Genomic DNA, 20,197 nt, shown 5'->3' on the forward strand with positions numbered 1-20,197 from the left:
TTGATAGCTATTAGTTTTTTAATCACGCTAACAACTTTAGTAGCTAACTTAGAACACTATTTAGTTTAAAACAGCTTAAGTGCCCTTGTTTAGCTTCAGCTGTTCTCTGCAGGCAGATGATATTGCACAACACAATACAATCTACATTTCAAGATGTCAGACAGTCAGAATTAAGTCTCAGACGAGTGTCCTCAACACGAAATTACACTAAAAAATGTCTGTATCAATAAGTCAGACCTTTAAATGTATTATTTTTATTTTTAGAACAAAATAAATAACCTAAACTTGTCTAAATGTTCAGTTTCATCCCTGCATTACGCATCATTAGAAAAATTAGATTCAATTACAACATCGTCGAAATCAGAGGGTTAGGCTTGCACTTGAATATTGCACCAAAAAGTAGATCCATATGCAAACTTTTCTCTTTTATTAAGGAGATTTAAGTCCCAAACAAAACATATTCTTTCTTTTCTTGTAGGCTAAATTAAAATATATCTTTACATTTAAAAGTAAAGAAGAAAAAAAACTGGCAAATGGCTGATAAATTCTGATAAGCCCATTTATAAATTACAGTAAAGTTCTATCAGATTTATGCTTTAGTCATTGAATTCAAACATTTATTTTAAAATTAACACTCAGAAACTTTTGTTTAGTAGAATTATGCAAGCGACTGAGGGTGAGGGAGGGCATGTGAACCAGACTTTACAAAGGGCAAGTCTGCCATTCTGACAAACTTTCTATTTTCCTACCCCTTGTCCCGTTAGACAGGGGAGGGGGTGCTTCACTTCACACTAAACGCTCGCAGTTCGCAGTAGAGTTGAGTTGTTGTGGTAGTGACGTCATTCCATTACTGTCTGCTCTTCACAGCTCACTCATCAGCGGCTTTCGTGAAATTATAATTGATAATTTTTGTTGATTATCAGTAAAAAAATGTTGGCCTCCTCACCCTGTTCAAGGGAAAAAGTTAGGGAATAAAATGTTTTTGAAATGTGATTTATTTTATTAATCTGTATTTAAAAGATATCGTAATTTATTAATGTGTTTTCAGCTAGACTTAGTGACTTATTTTCATAGTTTAACACAATGTTGAAGATATAAATAGTGAGAAAATGACATTATATATTATTTAAGTTCTAATTAATAACTAACTTATTATCTTTTTGGTAGGCCTTACTGATCTCTTTGAACTTTTTAGTTTACACACACTTTTATTACTTTCAATCTTTATTTTTAATTTCACATCTATTATTCATAGCATGCAATAATGTATCAAATAGACAGTAAACACTGGTTATCAACTTTTTTGGTTCGTCCTGATTTAAGAATGATCCAGAAGTATTGAAAGCCAACAAATATAAATGTGAAAATTAAGTTACAATTTTCACATTTTCAAATTTACTAGGCCTACATCATAAAATAAACTCTTATTTTATTTAATACAGGTCAATAATAATAAACTTAACGATTGCTATATTGATATATAGGCTTATTCTAATTGTTAGTGAAGGGTGAATTTCCTTAGGCCAACCATAAAATTAGCAGTGTCCATTAGTGAGGTTAGGTCAGCAACTAACTATTACTCTTGTTCATAATTTTATTTAGGCCTAGTACATTTTTTACTTCAACTTTTTTTAAGGTAAAGGATCCATTACAGAAACACATGTTGTATTTAATTTTTAAAGAAAATCATGTCGAATTGAAATTCTTTGAATCGCATCGATGCATTGAATAAAAAAAAAACATGCTGCATCGCACACCCCTAATATTACTAATGCTAACTTTAATCCACTCAAGCTGTCAAACGGAACCAGACTATGACAATTCAAAAAATGACACCAAACTTGATCAAAGCAACAATCATCAGTGGTAAGTTTAAAGGAGAAATATTCTTAATCCCAAGAATACCGATGATTACATCCAAATTACCCTTTGAATTCAAGCGACTACAATTTCCTTTGCGTCTTTGTAATCACCATCATAAGGCAATAGGGCAATTCCTGACTATCGCCGGTTTAAATTTAGAAAATGCATGCTTTTCACACGGACAGCTGTATGTTGTGTGCTCACGTGGTGGTAGGTACGCCTAAAAACGTATATATACACCTAATGAAAAAACAAAAAAACTTTGTTCATCCACTGGCAATTAAGTTAAATAGGCTAAATATTAAAATTTTGGGTACTTTCCTGTTGAAGGGAACATTCATTATTATCGATGATTTTTTTCGATATATCGATATTTTTGTTTTCCGATCAGATCTATTACAAATACAAATTGACAACAACAACTAACTGATCTTGTTTAGGCTAAAATAGTCTATATGGATTAAAAAATGAAACTATTCTAAGGCGGGTTACACACCGGTATCGCGGATATAATGTCGCCGATATTTCTGATGTCGCGGACATGATGTCTGCGACATGTAATAAAATAATTAATGTCATCTTTAGAAGAAGATGATATGTTGTTGCTGTTGTTCTTTCTACAAAAACATTAAAGATAACTTCATGGTAATTTTTCCAAAATACATTGTAATTAATTGTATTACGTAATTTCCTTATGGTGTCAATTGAAGTATTATTATATCACAATACTACATTCCACACCATAAAGCAATAAAGTAAGTAAAAAAGCGCCAAAACTACTAGAAACGTGTTCTGCGCATGCGCGGGCCCAAGAGACACGAGACATGTCTGTCCAAACACCAACCGGTTGGTTCGCTCGAGACACGCGTCTGCGACACGAGTCGCGGGCAACGTGTCTGCGACACTGGTGTGTAAAGCTCCATAAGTTAACATAGGTTGGTTTTCGAGGGGCATGTCGCAGGCACGAAAAATATCGGCGACAACATCATATCCGCGATACCGGTGTGTAACCCGCCTAAGCTAACCTAACATAACCAACCAAACTTGCTGTACCATTTAAAACTTCCGTTTGGGTTTGATAATAGAAAAGGCAAGTTAAACACGGAACTTTTAAATGTTACAGCAAGTTTGGTTAGTTATGTTTGGTTATTTTTTTTATAACAGTTTCATATACTGAACAATATTTATCGTAGTTGTCAGCTGATATGTTTCAATTTGTTAATATCGATATATCGAAAAAAATCATCGATAATAATGAATGTTCCCTTTAACAGGAAAGTACCAAATTTTGTTTTTAGCATACGTTTTTATTACTTATCGTAAAGAAAAAAATTACAATCTAAAATAATAGTTATTAGCGCAGCAACCCGCGCAGGTTAACTGCTAGTTAATTTATAAAGTGCAGACATGAAAGTGAACTAGCAAGCAGACAATAGCAAAGGTATTGTCTGCTAAAGTAGCTAAAGTAATTTGTATCTATGAAAAGCAAACAGTGGTAATATAAATTATCAAGAAAAGAGCTGAGCAATACTCAAATTTAAACAAAAAATAATTTAAGTTCAACGAGAAAAAATACTCAACAAGCAAAAGGTAACAAGAATAAACTATTTAAAATCCTATTAATCCTATAGACAGGACTGAACTTTGAATCGGAAAACATTGTCCTGTTGTGTGTGTAGCCTACTGACCTGCTCACAAGCCATACACTCCTCGGTAATAATCTCTAGGAGAGGCAGTGCGTTGCGATCGTTGCGTTTGAACATCTCCCTCACTATGGAGAGCAAGTTCCACATCCCCTCCGGCTCTCGTCCCCGCAGTGGTCGCAGCAGGCTGGTCCATTCTGCCGCTGCGGGAGGCGCAGTGTTGCTCAGATAGTTTACATCACTGAAACAATCAAACATCAATAATACAACACTCTCTGTGCCTCTTTGAGCAAATTATAAAGAAAAACAAGGGCGTGAGAACCGAAATCTCTGTTCGCTCTACTTCCAGATGAATGAATCCTAAAGCAAAAGCAAGTGAACAGCTGATTAACGACTAAATGAGATTTTGGTATTGCATCAATAACTCAATCAACTCTTTATCAATTATTCCACCACTCGCTACCAAAGATAAAGTAAACTAAATAAAAGAATCTGATTCACTCCCCACTACCAGGTCTGACTGTTCACTGGAAGCATCCTTACTGGAACAAAGTAATACAAGCCAGCTCCCACAAGTACCAACGGACGTCTCTCAAGCCAAAGAAGAAACTAACAAAGATCTAACAATGACAAACAAAGATCAAAGCACAGCTGGAAAAAATAAAAAAACTTGACACCAATAAGACTATAAAGGAGAAGGAAGGAATAAAAATAGTTGAAGAAGATATGTCTGACGTTATCAGCCGCTTGAAGAACAACAGCTCAGTCGCTTTTGCGCACTGTATATCTAGTGATTTTCACGAAGAAAGAAACATGAGCGCAGGCGTGGCTCTAACTTTTAAGAAGATTTTTGGAAGACCACAGACCTCTGACATTCTCAACAAATACCTATCGTTCCAGCAAACCGATAACGGAGCAGGCATTTACGGGCTTATGACAAAATCAAAATTCTCTGCTAAACCCTCTTTAGAAGATTATAATTTGTGCTTTTCACACCTTGTTAGCAACGTCAATACAAGAAACTTTAAAATCTTGGTATGCTCTCCAATGGGCTGTGTGAGGGACCGTATCTCCATTGAAAACTTTGCTAAGAACATAGTGCACTTTCATATAAAGACAGGGGCAGCAGTATGTGTAGTTGCAAAGCCAGAAAACTCATCCAGAAAACTTTATAATGGACTCGACTTTCCTAACTTCATAAATGAACTTCGTCATGAAATTCTTGTGGCCGAGAGTATGGCGAGAGAGTCTGCACTGAAGTCTTCCCAACAGCGCCCATGTGGAAGTAACGGAGTCAAGTCAGTTGTAGAGTTAGAGCACAGCCAAGCAGAGTCAACACAATCTCCTGAGTGTCCAGCAGTGTGTGAAACGGGGGGTTATAAAGTCAATAAGGGGAATAGTGCAGTGAATGTTAGCCGGCCTCAACAAGATAGCATTAGTGATAGTTTTGTAGTTCCATTTAGAAATGATAGTTGTGTGGGAAATGCAAATGATAAATTTCTAGGATTCTCTACACCTGATAGAACTAATTTAAATCACATCAATAGTTTTTTAGAGTCAACTCAACCTCCAGTGACAGACACGTAAACAGTTGCTCTGTTTACACCTCTAAGTCTTTGGGAAACAGATCATTTGCAATATTTCATTGTAACATCCAAGGCATCACCCAAAACAATAAAATTGATGAAATTAATTTATACCTCAATAGTTTCAACAGAAAACCGGATGTAGTTTGCTTTTCGGAACACTGGGTCCCATCTAATTGTAAAATCCCACTATTTCAATTTGATGGATATCAAAACGCTGCGTCTTACTGCAGGGAAAATCAGAAAAGAGGGGGAGTATCTATCCTTGTAAATGATCATTTTAAAATTAAACATAGGCCTGATTTTGAAGAATTAACGATTGAGTCAAGTTTTGAATGTTGTGGGGTCCAGATAGTTAAACCCATAGATCTTATTGTACTGTGTCTCTACAGACCAACTGTTTATACCAAAACTGCTTTTGATGTGTTTTTTGAACGTCTCCATTTCCTTTTAAGTTATTGTGTAAATAATACCCCTAAGGCTCATGTTTTACTTGCAGGAGATTTTAATATCAATGTTTTAAATTCTGACTTAAATACCGAAGAGTTTTTATCAATTTTACGTTCCTTTAATTTTTTTACACATTTCAATGTTCCAACTCAAATTACTAATGTTTCTAGTTCCTGTCTTGACAATATTATCACAAATTTCTGTCCTAACTTGTGAAAAGCAATAGTTTTAGAAAATGGTTTATCTGACCACTTAACACAGTGTTTATGTTTAGATTATATTTATTTTGAAAAGAGGCAATTGGAACCAAAGAAAAAAATCAGTCCATCCTTAAAAAGAAATTATAGTAAAAAAAATTTGGATAGTTTTGTTAACGTTTTGAAGTATGAACAATGGACTGAATTTTTTAGCAAATCTGAAATAATGACTGATGTAAATGTACTTTATAAGTGTTTTCTTCAAACTTTTAAACTGCATTTTAATTCTTGTTTTCCTTTAGTAAATAAGAAATGTTATAATAAAAATAGTGATAAAGGGTGGTTAACAACTGGAATTAGAGTCTCATGCAAAAGGAAAAGGGAATTACATGAACTTAGTAAAGTGTCAAATGATACAAGTTTTAAAGATTATGTAAAAGAATACAAGAAATTATTAAATAAATGTATAAAATCAGCTAAGATATTGTACAGCAGAAATCAGATTAAAGAATCCTGTAACAAAACTAAAACAGCCTGGCATATCGTTAAAAAAGAGACTAATACAACTGACAACAGCAGAAAAGGATACCCCTTCTTGTTGCATTCAGTGTCTGACAGGACGCAACTAAATCAAATTAATGAATTTTTTTCTGATACATGTAAAAGTTTGAATGTTGGTTCAGATTCTTACAAAGCTCTTGGCTTCCTACACAGTAGAATCCCTCCCGAGTCCAAACTTATATCATTTAAGCCGGTGAACCTTCAAGAAGTGCAAAACATAATAAAAGACTTAAAGTCATCTAAAGCCTCTGGATGGGATGAAATTTCAACTTCATTAATGAAATCAAGTTCAGAGTTTATCGCTCAACCCATTGTTCATTTGATAAACATTTCTTTGTATACTGGTGTTTTCCCTGACCTATTAAAACTATCAAACATAATACCAGTCTTTAAAAAGGGTGACTCAAAAGATATATCCAACTACAGACCTATTTCTTTATTGCCTAGTTTCTCAAAAATAATTGAGAAAGTCGTCTTCAATAGATTGTGTGGTCATTTTGAAACATCCCAAATTTTGGATACATGTCAGTTTGGATTCCGGAAGGGACGGAGTACGACAGATGCAATCTTTAGCTTTATTACTGAAGTCACAGGTGCTCTTGACAGATCACAGGCAGTAGCTGGTCTCTACTGTGATCTGTCAAAAGCATTTGACTGTGTAAACCATAGCCTGTTAATACAAAAACTAAACTTTTATGGTGTGTCAGGCATGGCTTTAAGGTGGATAACCTCGTTTTTATCAAGCCGGAAACAGTGTGTGGACCTACGGTTAATAAATCTGAAATCTGATTTCAAATTAGTCACAGAGGGTGTGCCACAAGGCTCAATACTTGGTCCACTACTGTTTTTGGTTTATATTAATGACCTACCTTCGATTTTTAAGTCAAAATCAGTAATGTTTGCTGATGACATTTCCATTATTTTCACTGATCATAGTAAAATTTTCATGCAACAAACAGCTGAACAAGATTTCCTTCAGCTAGAAAAATGGTTTGAAGCAAATGGTTTGGCGTTAAATAAAGATAAATCTCTTATGATGGAATTCCAAAAAAACTACCAGAAATCAGACCCATCAACAACATTAGATTTGAATCTTTCTCTAAATTCAGTAAGCTCAGTGAAATTCTTAGGCATCACAGTGGATCAAAAATTGACTTGGCAAAATCATATTGGTGAAGTAGTAAAAAAATTAAATAAAGCACATTTTATGTTCATTATTTTATCTAAATCGGTTGACAAGTTTTTAAAATGCAAAAGAGAATTATCCGTATTATTTTTGGACTTAAAGGAAAAAAATCCTGTAAGAGTATTTTTAAAAATCATAAAATTCTTACTTTTCCTAGTATATACATATGTATATAGTTTGATGTTGTACATAAGACAAAATTTATCAAATTTTCCAAATAACTCTGATTTTCACAACTATAACACAAGACAAAAGAATAGCCTTACATACCCTAGACATAACACCTCCACCATTGAACATTCTCCATATTACTCTGGTATAAAATTGTATAATAGCCTGCCTAGCACCATAAAGGGTTTGACAGATTTTAAAAGATTTAAAACCAGTTTATTCAAATTGTTGTCAGATAAATGCTGCTACAAGATCGGGGACTTTTTCAATTAGCTATTAGTATGTCAAATCAATAGTTATGTATAGTTATGTTTATTCTTGACTTGACACAATTCATGTATACAAATGTACTGTTTGAATAAAGGATTTTTTGATTTGATTTGATTTGATCAAACTGCTTTGTCTACAAGCTCACAAATATTTTAGGCTAGACAAAAGTAAAACTTGTGAAAGAAAATAATGAACAAAAGGTTAAAATTAAGTGTTTGGTGTTACGTTGATTGTTAATATTTAGCTTAACTAAATTTTTTTCATATGTCTAATGTGTCGATAGTGTCATTAAAATAACCATCTTGTTTCTGATTCATCCGAATGCAGTACAGTATGTTGCGTAGTATATTGATTGTTGTTACAGTATTTGCTTGTTGATTCGATTATTTTCACAGCAAAGACGCTCATATAAATGTTTTGACATTTTTAGAAATGCTATGTTGAAATAACGTCCTTGGAAAGTGGAAACTAATAATAGTTAATGATAGCTCAATAGTTTGAATCATTTTACGCTTGTATAAAGCATTTTCTCACTTTTGTCCCCATAGATTTGTTACAAAGACTATTTCCTTTTAAGACATAGCTAACTGTTGTTTTGAGGGATTGTACTTTTATGTAACGTATAATTATGTACGTGTTTATTTATGTAACATGATTTACATTGTGATTTCATCTGATACATAATTTTATCAATTAGGCCACCGTTTCTCATTTTATTTTCTAGCTATCAACTTTTTAGAAAATACCGTAGGCCTACTTTCTATGGGATTATCTGAACTCAAATGCTTTTATACAACAAAATGGATTGCAATTTACACACTTGACAGGAAATTGTTATTTGAATACCGTTAGAAGAATTATAACAAATGAAGTTTAAGTTTTGATGTGTTTTGTCTTCGGCCTAGTGACTATGCCAATGTCATGCAAACACTAGAGGCTATTGCAGTTGTAGCACGATCAAAAACATTCAGGTCACTTCTACGACCTGATGTTCAAAGGTGTCACAAAGAAGTGTGATCAGCCGTCTTTTATTCTTATCATTAGATAATACTTTAGCTTGAGGAAGTTGAATAGTTCATCAAATGTTAGCTCATAAGTTAAATGAACAGCATAGTGCCGAAGTCTCTCCGCTGTTTTAGTGCTTCTTGGGTCACCGTCAAAAACAATTGAGACGTTCTTACCAAAGTGATAATTCACGTAGGTGGTGTAAAAAGTGTCATGGCCACTGGTTGCAAGCAGAAGTTGTGTGGTGTCTGTTCTAAAAGTGTAACAAAAAAGCATTCCGCTATTTTGTGCGGCGTCATTTGTGAAATTTGGTACCATATTGAGTGTATTGAAATATCAGAAGATAAATATGAGAATTTCAAAATTATACTTCCAATAAAAGGAGTAAATTGGTTCTGTCAGACCTGCTGCCTGTTGCTGCCTGTCCCTGGCAGTAATACAGCACCTCTCCAGGCTCTCCAAACTACAGTTGAACAACTTGTTGGTATTGTAAAGGACCTAGTTTCTAACAACTTGGAAATTAATCAAAAACTTGACAAAGCCCTAGCTGTATCGACTAACTTGGATAAAGTTGAACCTGGAAAGATTAATACCACTTTTGACAAACATAACCCTAACATAGGCCCTGGCCTTGGTGAATGTGTTGCCACTTCTGACTCCAATGAAGTAGGCCTAGTGACTACTGATAAAATTTAATCTCTCGATACGTCTGAGGACGATTCTGGATGTCTCAACCATGCTACTGAATTCAGTGAATGTTTAGAAAACCGTGTTGACAGTGTAGCCTCTAAGCCTAATCTCTCGTACTCTGAAGTCCTATCAGCCTCTCGTCAAACTGTTTTGAATCATTTTATACCTACGGTAAACCAAAGTGATCAGTATCAAACAGTAAGTGAAGCTAGGCCTAATTCTGTGCCAAATTTGCCAAGACCTACTTCTGTTAGCCTAGGTAAGTCTGTACCGTCTAAGCCGTTATCAATAGTAAATCGATCGGTCAGGAGAAAACCTATTATTGGTACTAAATGTAACGTGAGTCAAATTAAAGTAGTGAAGAAGCTTGAATGGGTTTTTGTCAGTCGTTTGGCCCCAGAAGTAACACAAACCGACCTTGAAACTTTCTTGACTGATTCTCGTGTCAATGCTGACTGTGTGGAGCTAAAATCCAGATTCAGCTCGTATAAATCTTTTAAAGTTGGTGTTTACACGGACCTAACCTCAATGTTACTTAGCCCTAGCTTTTGGCCTAGTGGAACATTGGTACGTGAATTTTTACCTAGAAGTGCTACTCGCTCTCGTACTTTTTTAGGGAAGGGACTGAACAGTGTAGCCTACTTCTAGAGCCTACTTTGGGTAAACCTGAACACACTGATTTTCACAGACTTGAATATAATGAAATAAAAAACTTGAGTGTGGCTGGGACTAATCCTGAAGTTAGTAAACCTATTCATTTCAATGTATGTGCTATCAATATCCAGTGTATTAGAAATAAAACTCATGAACTCGAGATTCTCTCTGATGTGCATAAATTGGATGCTCTCTGCGTTTCTGAACACTGGCTACTGAATGAAGAGACAAACTTTTACTCAAATATCTTGTGCCTTAATCTTGTTTCTAGCTATTGTCGTGTTACTCCCTGGGGCGGTGTTTCTATTTATCTTCATAGAAAATGGGAATACTTACCACTGGATTTGAGTATGTACTGTGAAGAATTGCATGGTGAGTTTACAGGTATCATAATCCCTGATTTAACCCTTATAATAGTCACAATGTATCGCTCGCCTAATGGTAGTTTTGAGAGGTTTTTCTACTTATTTGAATTATGCTTGACTTATCTAGTCACGTTGAACTTCTCTCTCATAATTGGTACTGATCACAATGTAAATCCCCGCTACTACCCCAACGAGGTAAAAGGCTTTACAAACATTCTGAGAAGCTTTAACCTTTTTTTAGTGTGGATGAGGCAACCAGGGGAGAATCTCCATTGGACACTGTCATAACTAATATTGACAGCTGGAATTACAGTGCCTGTGTTAGCTCTGACCAAATATCTGATCATAAGCATGTGTTTTTTAGACTAGACTTGACCAAATTAAGCCCAAAACCTGAGCAAGTGGTTAAACCTACTAGAACTGTCTCTTTCAGGGTACTTAATGACACTAACACAGACAGGTTTTTGGAGTACTTAACAAATCAGGCCATAGTATGGTATGATGATATATTATCACAAAGTTTTACTTTGACTTTTGACAGCTTCTTTAAAAGCCTTAAAGATATTTTTGACTTTTGCTTTCCTCTTGTCTATAAAACATCCAAATCCAAGCCTATAGGTGTAAGTAGAGGTGTTCCTAAGTCAAAGAACTGGTACACCCCTGAACTTGCCCAGTTTAAGAACTTCATTTTAGCTATTGCTGACTGGTCCAAAAGCATGCCCCACCTACTGCCTGAACTCCAGAGATTGAGAAGGGAGTACCGTACCAGGGTAAAGGAAGCCAAGCAGGTAGCAGTGGCCACTTCCATCTGTGAGTCACCCAATCCCTGTAAGGCTGCGTGGGATCACATACGAAGGTTAAAAGGTCCTACTCCTGACCCACCCAGAGATTTTTCTAGTGCAGATGAATTTAATCATTTTTTTGTAGAGTCTGTTGATGATCTGGTTAAAAACTGTATACCTTCCAGACCAAATGACACCAATCCTGCTAGCCTTGATTCTATACCCATTTCCCAAGCTTCCTTCACCTGGCATCCTGTGAGTCCAGAGACTGTAATTAAGATTGTGAAACGCTTTAAAAGCTCAAAGAGTGTAGATTATTATGATATGAATGTTGAGCTCTTAAAGAAAATTGTATATGTCATTGCTCCTATGATAGCTCATTTTGTTAACACATCTTTTGCAAAAGGTGTTTTTCCTGAAACTCTTAAAATTAGCCGAACAGTCCCCATCTACAAAAAGGGCCCAAAAGATGATCTCAAAAGCTATAGACCAATATCCATAATTCCTATCTTTGCCAAAGTTTTTGAGGCTATCATGCTTGAGCAGCTGTATACCTACTTTGAGGAGCATAACCTTCTCACCCCTGCTCAATTTGGTTTTAGAAAGGGGAAGTCCACTGTCCAGGCAGTAGACTTCCTTGTACAAACTATTCTGAACGCCTTTGAAGCTAAGAATTCTCTATCTGTAATGATGTGTGATCTGTCTCGTGCGTTCGATTGTGTGTCCCACAATCTTTTACAGTCTAAATTTGAAAAATATGGAGTGAGGGGTAATGCTCTTTCAATCCTCAGATCTTACTTATCTGATAGAACGCAAACTGTCTCTTGGAATGGAAGCAACTCAGGCCAGCTTAATGTTAAGTATGGGGTACCACAGGGCTCTATACTCGGTCCTTTTCTTTTCATTGTTCATTGTCTATTGTCTATTGTCTACATAGCCATGCAACCAGGAGCTCTTCTAATGTACATAGACATAGGGTTAGGCCATCGATCTCTATTATTATTACAGCTGGATCGCGCGCTGTGTGCTGGGTTTTCGGTCCGACCGCTCGCCGCTCCCCCCACCACGCAAGGGTGTTACTGTCTCTCTCTTACTCATTACGTCTTATGGCGTTTCCGCGTTTGCGCTCACAAAATACGCTATATCTCTGTTCATAGTGGCTCGATTGTCAATGTGTTTACACAGTTGTAATCTGCATGAAATTGCGGAGATTATGGTATATGTTTAATATCAAAATAATTATTTTTTAGATTATATTTATACTTAAATCTACTAAATACGGTTTGTTGATGCCGCTTTTTAAATTAATTATGAAGCTGTTATCAATGCTAATGGTTAATTAACTTAATTTAGCATACACACTTAAGTTTTTAATGTTAAATCTTATGTTTTTTATGCATTTAACGTGTAGGAGAGGAGGACCCATGCTGATCCGCAGCTTTAAAATAAATATATTATCCAAGAAAATCAAATTTATGATTTTGATTGAGTAATACAGTATCTTGAGCTTAACTGATTCAAGCGATCAATAAATCAAATTTTGAGTCAAAAACATATAGAAATCATGAACAATACTGGAGCTATTGATTTTTAATCATAGAAATGTAGCGTGTCACCGTCCCTAAATCAAGTGTAATATTTAGTTTTTTTTTTTTTTGCTTTTGTATTTAGGTCAAGTTGTAACAATTTCCTTAGTTCTTTTCTGCTTTTTAGGCTTATCTAACGGCGAATCACGTGATTTCAATGCAAGTGTAAGAACAAAGAGACGCGTTGAAGTTGCTATGATCCCGTATTGGAATAGGGAGGGGGCACACGGGGACCCGTTGTACCATTATTAAAACAAGAAATGTGCCTGGCTTAATATTTTTTAGTAAATTATTATTATTAAGCCTCTTTAAATAGGGTTCTGAGGCTATCTTATTTACTAAATGCATACTAATTTGTACTTATAAACAAATCACTTTAAACCCGCTTAAAGTTGATTTAATGACAAAAGCGTCAGGTATTAGAGAAGTTGTCATAATTTTGTTATAGTTTTTAAGTTTTCAAAATTATACAATTAATTGTAAGTCTAGGAACATATTTAGGGTTATTTTAGGACATAAGGAAATTCGTTCTTCAGCAAAAGTTGTACAAATTAATACTGTACTGTTCAAAAACATATAGGAAATTGTAAATTGTAAAATTGTAGATGTCTTTACAATTGTATTGTATTGCAATATTATTGCCATACACAAATGGTTTGTTTCGTAAATAACATGTTTTTCTCATAACCTATTCTAAACCTTTTGGGGCTCGTTTCATTTGGCACTCCAACTGAACAAATAAATATATGACGTTGGTTAAGTTAGCTGTATGAAGCATAATTTATAACTAATATGAAAAATCTTATATATTAAACAAATTAGGTTTTTCTTTTCCAAGTTCATTTGGCTTTTTACACGACCGATTTCAATGATTGAGGTGTAAAATTAAAGGTATGCACGTCGAGATTTGCCATAAAGTAATGGCATATTATATGTATCTAGTGTTTTTTTTTTTTTCAAAAAAAATAGTTTAATTAATTTTTGAATTCTCACATCAATTTAAGATGTATTTCACAATCTATAATTATAATCCTATAGTATGGTTTAAGAACCTTCTGTGAAATACCGGCTTTCACATAAGCTATGAGTTATTCAAATCGGACGAGTTTCAGGCAAATGCAAGGCGAAGAAGCAACATAAAAACTATTTTCATGAGGTTTTTCTGTCCAGGTCGCGAGAAAAGTCAAGGGTCTTCAAGAGGTATCGCAGCCACCACTACTCTAATTAATAGAGAGTAGGCCCTAATGAGATTGGGAAGATAAAATAATAATAATAATTTTGATGCTGAATGCTTAAGGTTTATTTGAACTATTAGATGCGAATGTGTGATTATATATTCATTATGAGCAAGAGCAATGATGTCGACAGTACTATGGGCGAAGTGCGATTAATACCTAGATGACATTGCCCGTGTGCCCCCTCCCTATTCCAATACGGGATCATAGCAACTTCAACGCGTCTCTTTGTCCTTACACTTGCATTGAAATCACGAGATTCGCCGTTAGATAAGCCTAAAAAGCAGAAAAGAACTGAGACTGTTACAACTTGACCTAAATACAAAAGCAAAAAAAAACAACTAAATATGACACTTGATTTAGGGACGGTGACACGCTACATTTCTATGATTAAAAATCAATAGCTCCAGTATTGTTCATATTTTTTATATGTTTTTTACTCAAAATAATCAGTAACTTATAGGCTTTAATTTGATTTATTGATCGTTTGAATCAGTTAAGCTCAAGATACTGTATTACTCAATCAAAATCATAAATTTGATTTTCTTGGATAATATATTTATTTTAAAGCTGCGGATCAGCATGGGTCCTCCTCTCCTACACGTTAAATGCATAAAAAACATAAGATTAAACATTAAAAACATAAGTGTGTATGCTAAATTAAGTTAATTAATCATTAGCATTGATAACAGCTTCATAATTAATTTAAAAAGCGGCTTAAAAACCGTATTTGGTAGATTTAAGTATAAATATAATCTAAAAAATAATTATTTTGATATAAAACATATACCATAATCTCCGCTATTTCATGCAGATTACAACTGTGTAAACAAATTGACAATCGAGCCACTATGAACAGAGATATAGCGTATTTTGTGAGCGCAAACGCGGAAACGCCATAAGACGTAATGAGTAAGAGAGAGACAGTAACACCCTTGAGTGGTGGGGGGAGCGGCGGACCGATACGTGTGTATCTCTGAGCAGTGCAGCGCGCGATCCAGCTGTAGTAATAATAGAGATCGATGGGTTAGGCTAACCAAAACTTTGAATTCTTTTCCTGTTGCAGGTATAGCCTTTTTTAACACCATACCTCTGCAAGTAAGAAGGAAACCTGCAAAAGCTTTTGCTAGGTGTGTTAAAGATTGGTTGGTGGCAAACCCATTTTACTCCTTGCAGGAGTTTTGGAATTCAGATACCCACACAATGAATTAGAAAGAAATAAAGAAAACAAAAATACATACATATATTTATATTACCTAAACCTTGCCTACAGGTATGAGTGTGGTTTTTAAGTTTTCCGTTTTGCTTTTTCTCTGCTTTGTTAATTTTTATATTTTTTTTCTCCGCTGCTTGTTTTACAGTTTTGTTTTGCAGTTTTTTTTTTTATTTATTTATCTATTATGCATGGTGTGCTCTTTGGACATTTGTATGTGCTCTTTGGACATTTTGTTTTGTAAATCAAGAGGAATGCATCTCTGTTTTGTATTTTAGTTTAGTGTTAGTGACTTGGCCAATTGTTATAAACCGAACGGCTCAATAAATCTTGAATCTTAACCCGAGACAACTGATGCTACTGAACTTTTCCGCTGCCAGACCACTTTGTGCAGACGATAACCACCATCTAAAGAGACGTATTTTTTGGCTTCTATTAGTTTGTAGGAGAGAGGAGAGAAAGCAGAATAGAGTGAGGTCTTTTCGCATCCCATACAAAGACAAAGGGAACCGGCCATTTTGTACTTGAAGTATTCCTGTAAATAATTTTCTGACTGTTTAGTTATGCAAACTCGCTGAAATATTGTAACTGGATCAATAACTACATTATTGTTGGACAGTTTAATAGATCTTGTGTGTAAAGCCAATGTTGCCACTTGGTCCGTTTAAAAGCTACTTTGTCAAAGGGTTTTCCAACGATGAGCTTCGCTCCTTTGTAACGAGTTATTTTTCCTATGGTGTAAATATTTGCTATTTGGCCGCGCACCTATTGTTGGCATCAACTAGCGGCAGCGGCGAAGCGAGCTAGCGCCCTTTGACCCGGCTTATCAGTTCCGATAAGCCTCCGGTATCCTAGATTTTCAGGATAGCCTAGGACGGACATTCGAGTCGTGGATCCCGGGCAGTGAGGATAGTTCGGTGTCTGGTGTCGACGACAGGTGTACTGGAGTACATTGGTGGTGTGATATTGCCGAGTGTTGGTGTTGAATTGGGTGTTGAGACCCACTAGTGGTGAGTGGACGACGTTCCTTGCATTTTGGTTTAAGAGTTGATAGTTAATACTAAAACATTCATCTCTGATTTTATTGGTTAAGCTGTAAATGTGCTGGTCAAAGCCTGACGGTAGCTAGGATGTCAGGAATAATTGTACAGTATATACCTGACGGTTCTGGGCAAGCTCTAAATCGCAAATAATATAGTTTATCGACTCTAGTAGATATTATTTTGCGTTGTGTTAAGAGTTAATTATATTACCGGTAACTCTGAGGCCCAACAAACCTAGGCTGCACGATTTGGCGTTTGTAGTTGGAAGCACACGGCCAGTAGGCTAGTAGCTAACTTTATTAGCCTATTAACAGAAGCCCAGCTAACTATAATATAATATTGATAGTAGTAGCAGTGGCAGTAGTAGTAGGGTTTTATTGGTTAATCATTTAATAATTTTAATTTTAACCTGAACAGCTTGGCTAGTAATCCAACACGTTATCTTGGTAGCTTGGATAGCGGAGTGCCGGCTATCAGATAATATATTCATCTAGTGTTTCCAACGTATTTAATATTTATTTCTCTGCTACTAAGTAGCTCAATAATTTAATAGTAGTGCAATTTACATTTAGTTTTGCTTGTTTGGCTTGGTATTTTTTTTGAGACCAGCTACTAGAGGTTTTGTCACTCTGCCTATAGTGCACTTGGATTATTATACGGTATTATTACTGAGTGAACTGTTTGATTGTTAGCTTGGGCATTAGAGTCGTTTATTGGATTATAGTGGCCGAGTAGACCCCGCCTGGCGATAACTCGCGTTGTGGTTTTTATTGGCAAGTCGTCGTGTAACTCTCTTTGTTTTAGGCACTCTGGGCTTAACTATTGGATAGTTAGAGCGAAGCCCGAGTTGTGTAGTCAGCAACGACCCCCTAGGAGAGTGGAGAATCTGCTTAGGCCTAGTGGTGATTATTGTACGTTTGTTTTGGTGACTTGTTTTCGACTTTTTGTAATCATACCGTTATCGAGCTATAGTCGTTTCAATGCATAGCGCGTTCCGCCATCTTTGCCCCCCTCCCCCCAAGTTCCCGACCACCTCAAAAGTAGGCAACATGTGTATTTTTTATCACCACAGTCCATACTACAACTATCAGCAAAGATATTTCATATTACTTCTTTGCGACACTCACAAATTAATTCTAGGCCTACTTTCGGTAAAAAAACTACACGAAAAGTCCATTTTTACATATTTTATACAATAACTTGTTTATTTATAGAGATACGACCTCGGACCTAATAATTATTATTGTAGTCCACATTTTTAGAATTACAACGACGTTTTAACCGATGTTCTATCTTTTACCGTTTTCGAAATATCGGCGTTTTAACGCATAGCGCCATGTTTACCCCCTCCCATCCCAACCTTATTGACCACTTTTGTAATAGGCGACATACGTCATTTTGGTAATCAGCAATAACATTGCGTACTACTTTCATGCATGCTCAAACCCCCTCAGCTCCTGGACTACATATCCATATATGCTGTTCCCCAGTGGGACAAAGGATAAGACAGAAGCTTTTTTAATACCTCACATATGTTTATCATTTAACTTATTCCCATTGCCCGCTTTGCCAAAACACTGTTGAAAATTGCATGTCTCTCGGTCAACCCATCCTCTGATAGATCGTCAGATCTTACCATAAACCAGAACAAAACTTTTCTGATCAGCTGATCGGGTGTTTTTGGTCAACGTTAACAACAACATGCAACAGGAGTATAAACTGTAAATAATTTTGATAATTTATTATTTCCACACTGTTTTTAATATCCGTTGATCACGTTCCATATTATCTACCATTTTTGAAAGGATCGTTGGGTCTATAAGTGCTAGCTGGGGCTCAAATGAAAGCTAATTAAATTATCTTTAATTTACTCCTGTATATATTTTCTTGTGGATGAGAATTTTTAACAATTTGACGCAAAATAATTGACCATGACGAATCTTTTTAACTTTTTGAAAAATTTCTATAGTTTTTAAATTATTGTATATTCACTAATAATAGACGTACTGGAGTCGTTAGTCTCAAAATTTTGCGAATTTTATCCAGTCTAAGAAAGAATAAGGCAACACTTTCTGTCAGAGGCATACTTTAGGAGATATTTAGCAAAAAGTGAAAAGAGTGTAAATTTTTATGGTTTTTTGACTACTACGCCGGTAGCAGATAAGATTAAAAAATATAGTTTTCTTTAATTTACCCACTGTCATTATAAAGGAAATTTTGTAGGCCTACTGTTACAAAATCCACACCAACTAAGAATGGTATTAACACGTTGACTGCGCTTGCCGACTTTACAGGCGCTCCCCAGTGGCGGGCGAAGCCCCGGCGTGCAACCGAATCAGCGAACGCAATTGGCATTCAAATATTTCAGTCAGACGAATCACAAAAGAGCAGTGGTGACTGGGCTGCGTTACCCCGAGAGTGGATGTAGTTCACTGAAACACCCAAAGGTAGCAGCACTGCACGGATCCGTATCCAGTGTCTTTGTAATGTGGGTTGAAGAGAAAAAATCCCCGAAACCGGGACAAAAGCATTGCCAGACAGGATTTTACGGGAAATTTTAGTACCAACCTACACCAAAGTAAAGCTCGCATTCTAAGCTGGCAGGCTGGCAACGATTATAACGTCTCCGTCTGAGGCTAAGCTCACACTGACTCAATATATTTCTGTTGGTCTGGTGCCGACTTTTGTCGGCGCGCGCCACCTGGGAGCGCTGGCGACGCCGACTAAAGTTGGCACGCGCAGTCAACGTGTTAAACTTACAAAACTAAGGTAATAAACTAGGTGAAAGGTAGGGAATCAAATTCAAGTTTTAGAATAAATCTCTTTACGAGTATTAAACTTTATGGAAGTGATGATCATGTTTCGGTGACCGCAAAAGACGATGATGACGTATACATGGCCGTAGGATATATTCATGATTTTGCCGCAATCGTGGACGACGACGTTGACGTTACTCGGTGACCCCGCAGGAATGGATAATTAGTATTGTCTTCTACAATCGCAGCAAAATTCTGATTCATTTCCCACGCCCCAGTAGACATCGTCATTGTTTCCTGCGGTCACGATAAACTCCTGAATAACCCCCACGGTAACCGAACACCATCATCGTCTTCCACAATCGTGGCAAATTTCAATCATTTTCCACGGTAGTGTAGACATCATCATTGTCTCCTGCGGTCACGACAAAACTCTGAATAAACCCTGCGGTAACAAAACGTCATCGTCGTCTTGCGTGATCACGGCATCAGCAGTAACTTTCCGATCGAGCAGATCTCCGCTAGCGGTATCATAATCGACTTTTAAGCGGGCGATTCTCGATTCTGATTCAAAAGTCGGAATCAACTTTTGAAATCGATCCATCTCAAATTTAAATTACAGTAGCCTATTTGTTTTAGTTTCTGTTTCTGATCATTGGGCTTTAAATAAATTATCCCTGTCAGTAACAAAGCTAGCTACACAGATCATTAAATTCCATTCTACACACATCCTTCTCTCATATTTGGGTTAAAATAAGCGCATAGGTGGCGTCCCCATCTGAATGATTGATTGATTGATACATTGTTATTTCATAACCACCATTGCAACCCATAAGCTGTTTTAACTTATATCATGTTGTTAGTTTTAAATTGAATTGGAATTATCAAATTGAAATGTATTTGTTAAATAACATTCCAACTGTTTTTCAAAAATAACCTCT

General features: G+C 35.9%; 1 protein-coding gene across 1 annotated transcript in view; it reads right to left on the reverse strand.

The window, feature by feature from the left end:
• The window catches only part of LOC128994973 (zinc finger SWIM domain-containing protein 8 homolog), a 197,732-nt gene that overhangs the window by 141,447 nt on the left and 36,088 nt on the right, over positions 1 to 20,197 (reverse strand). The window contains exon 6 of the mRNA XM_054419837.1: positions 3,552 to 3,747. Coding sequence (XP_054275812.1) covers positions 3,552 to 3,747 — 196 coding nt within the window. The remainder of the gene's footprint in view (positions 1 to 3,551; positions 3,748 to 20,197) is intronic.

The sequence above is a fragment of the Macrosteles quadrilineatus genome, unplaced genomic scaffold, assembly GCF_028750875.1.
Source record: "Macrosteles quadrilineatus isolate MER2022 unplaced genomic scaffold, UCM_ALF_1.0 Scaffold_1__1_contigs__length_201487025, whole genome shotgun sequence".
In the NCBI taxonomy this organism is placed as follows: domain Eukaryota; kingdom Metazoa; phylum Arthropoda; class Insecta; order Hemiptera; family Cicadellidae; genus Macrosteles; species Macrosteles quadrilineatus.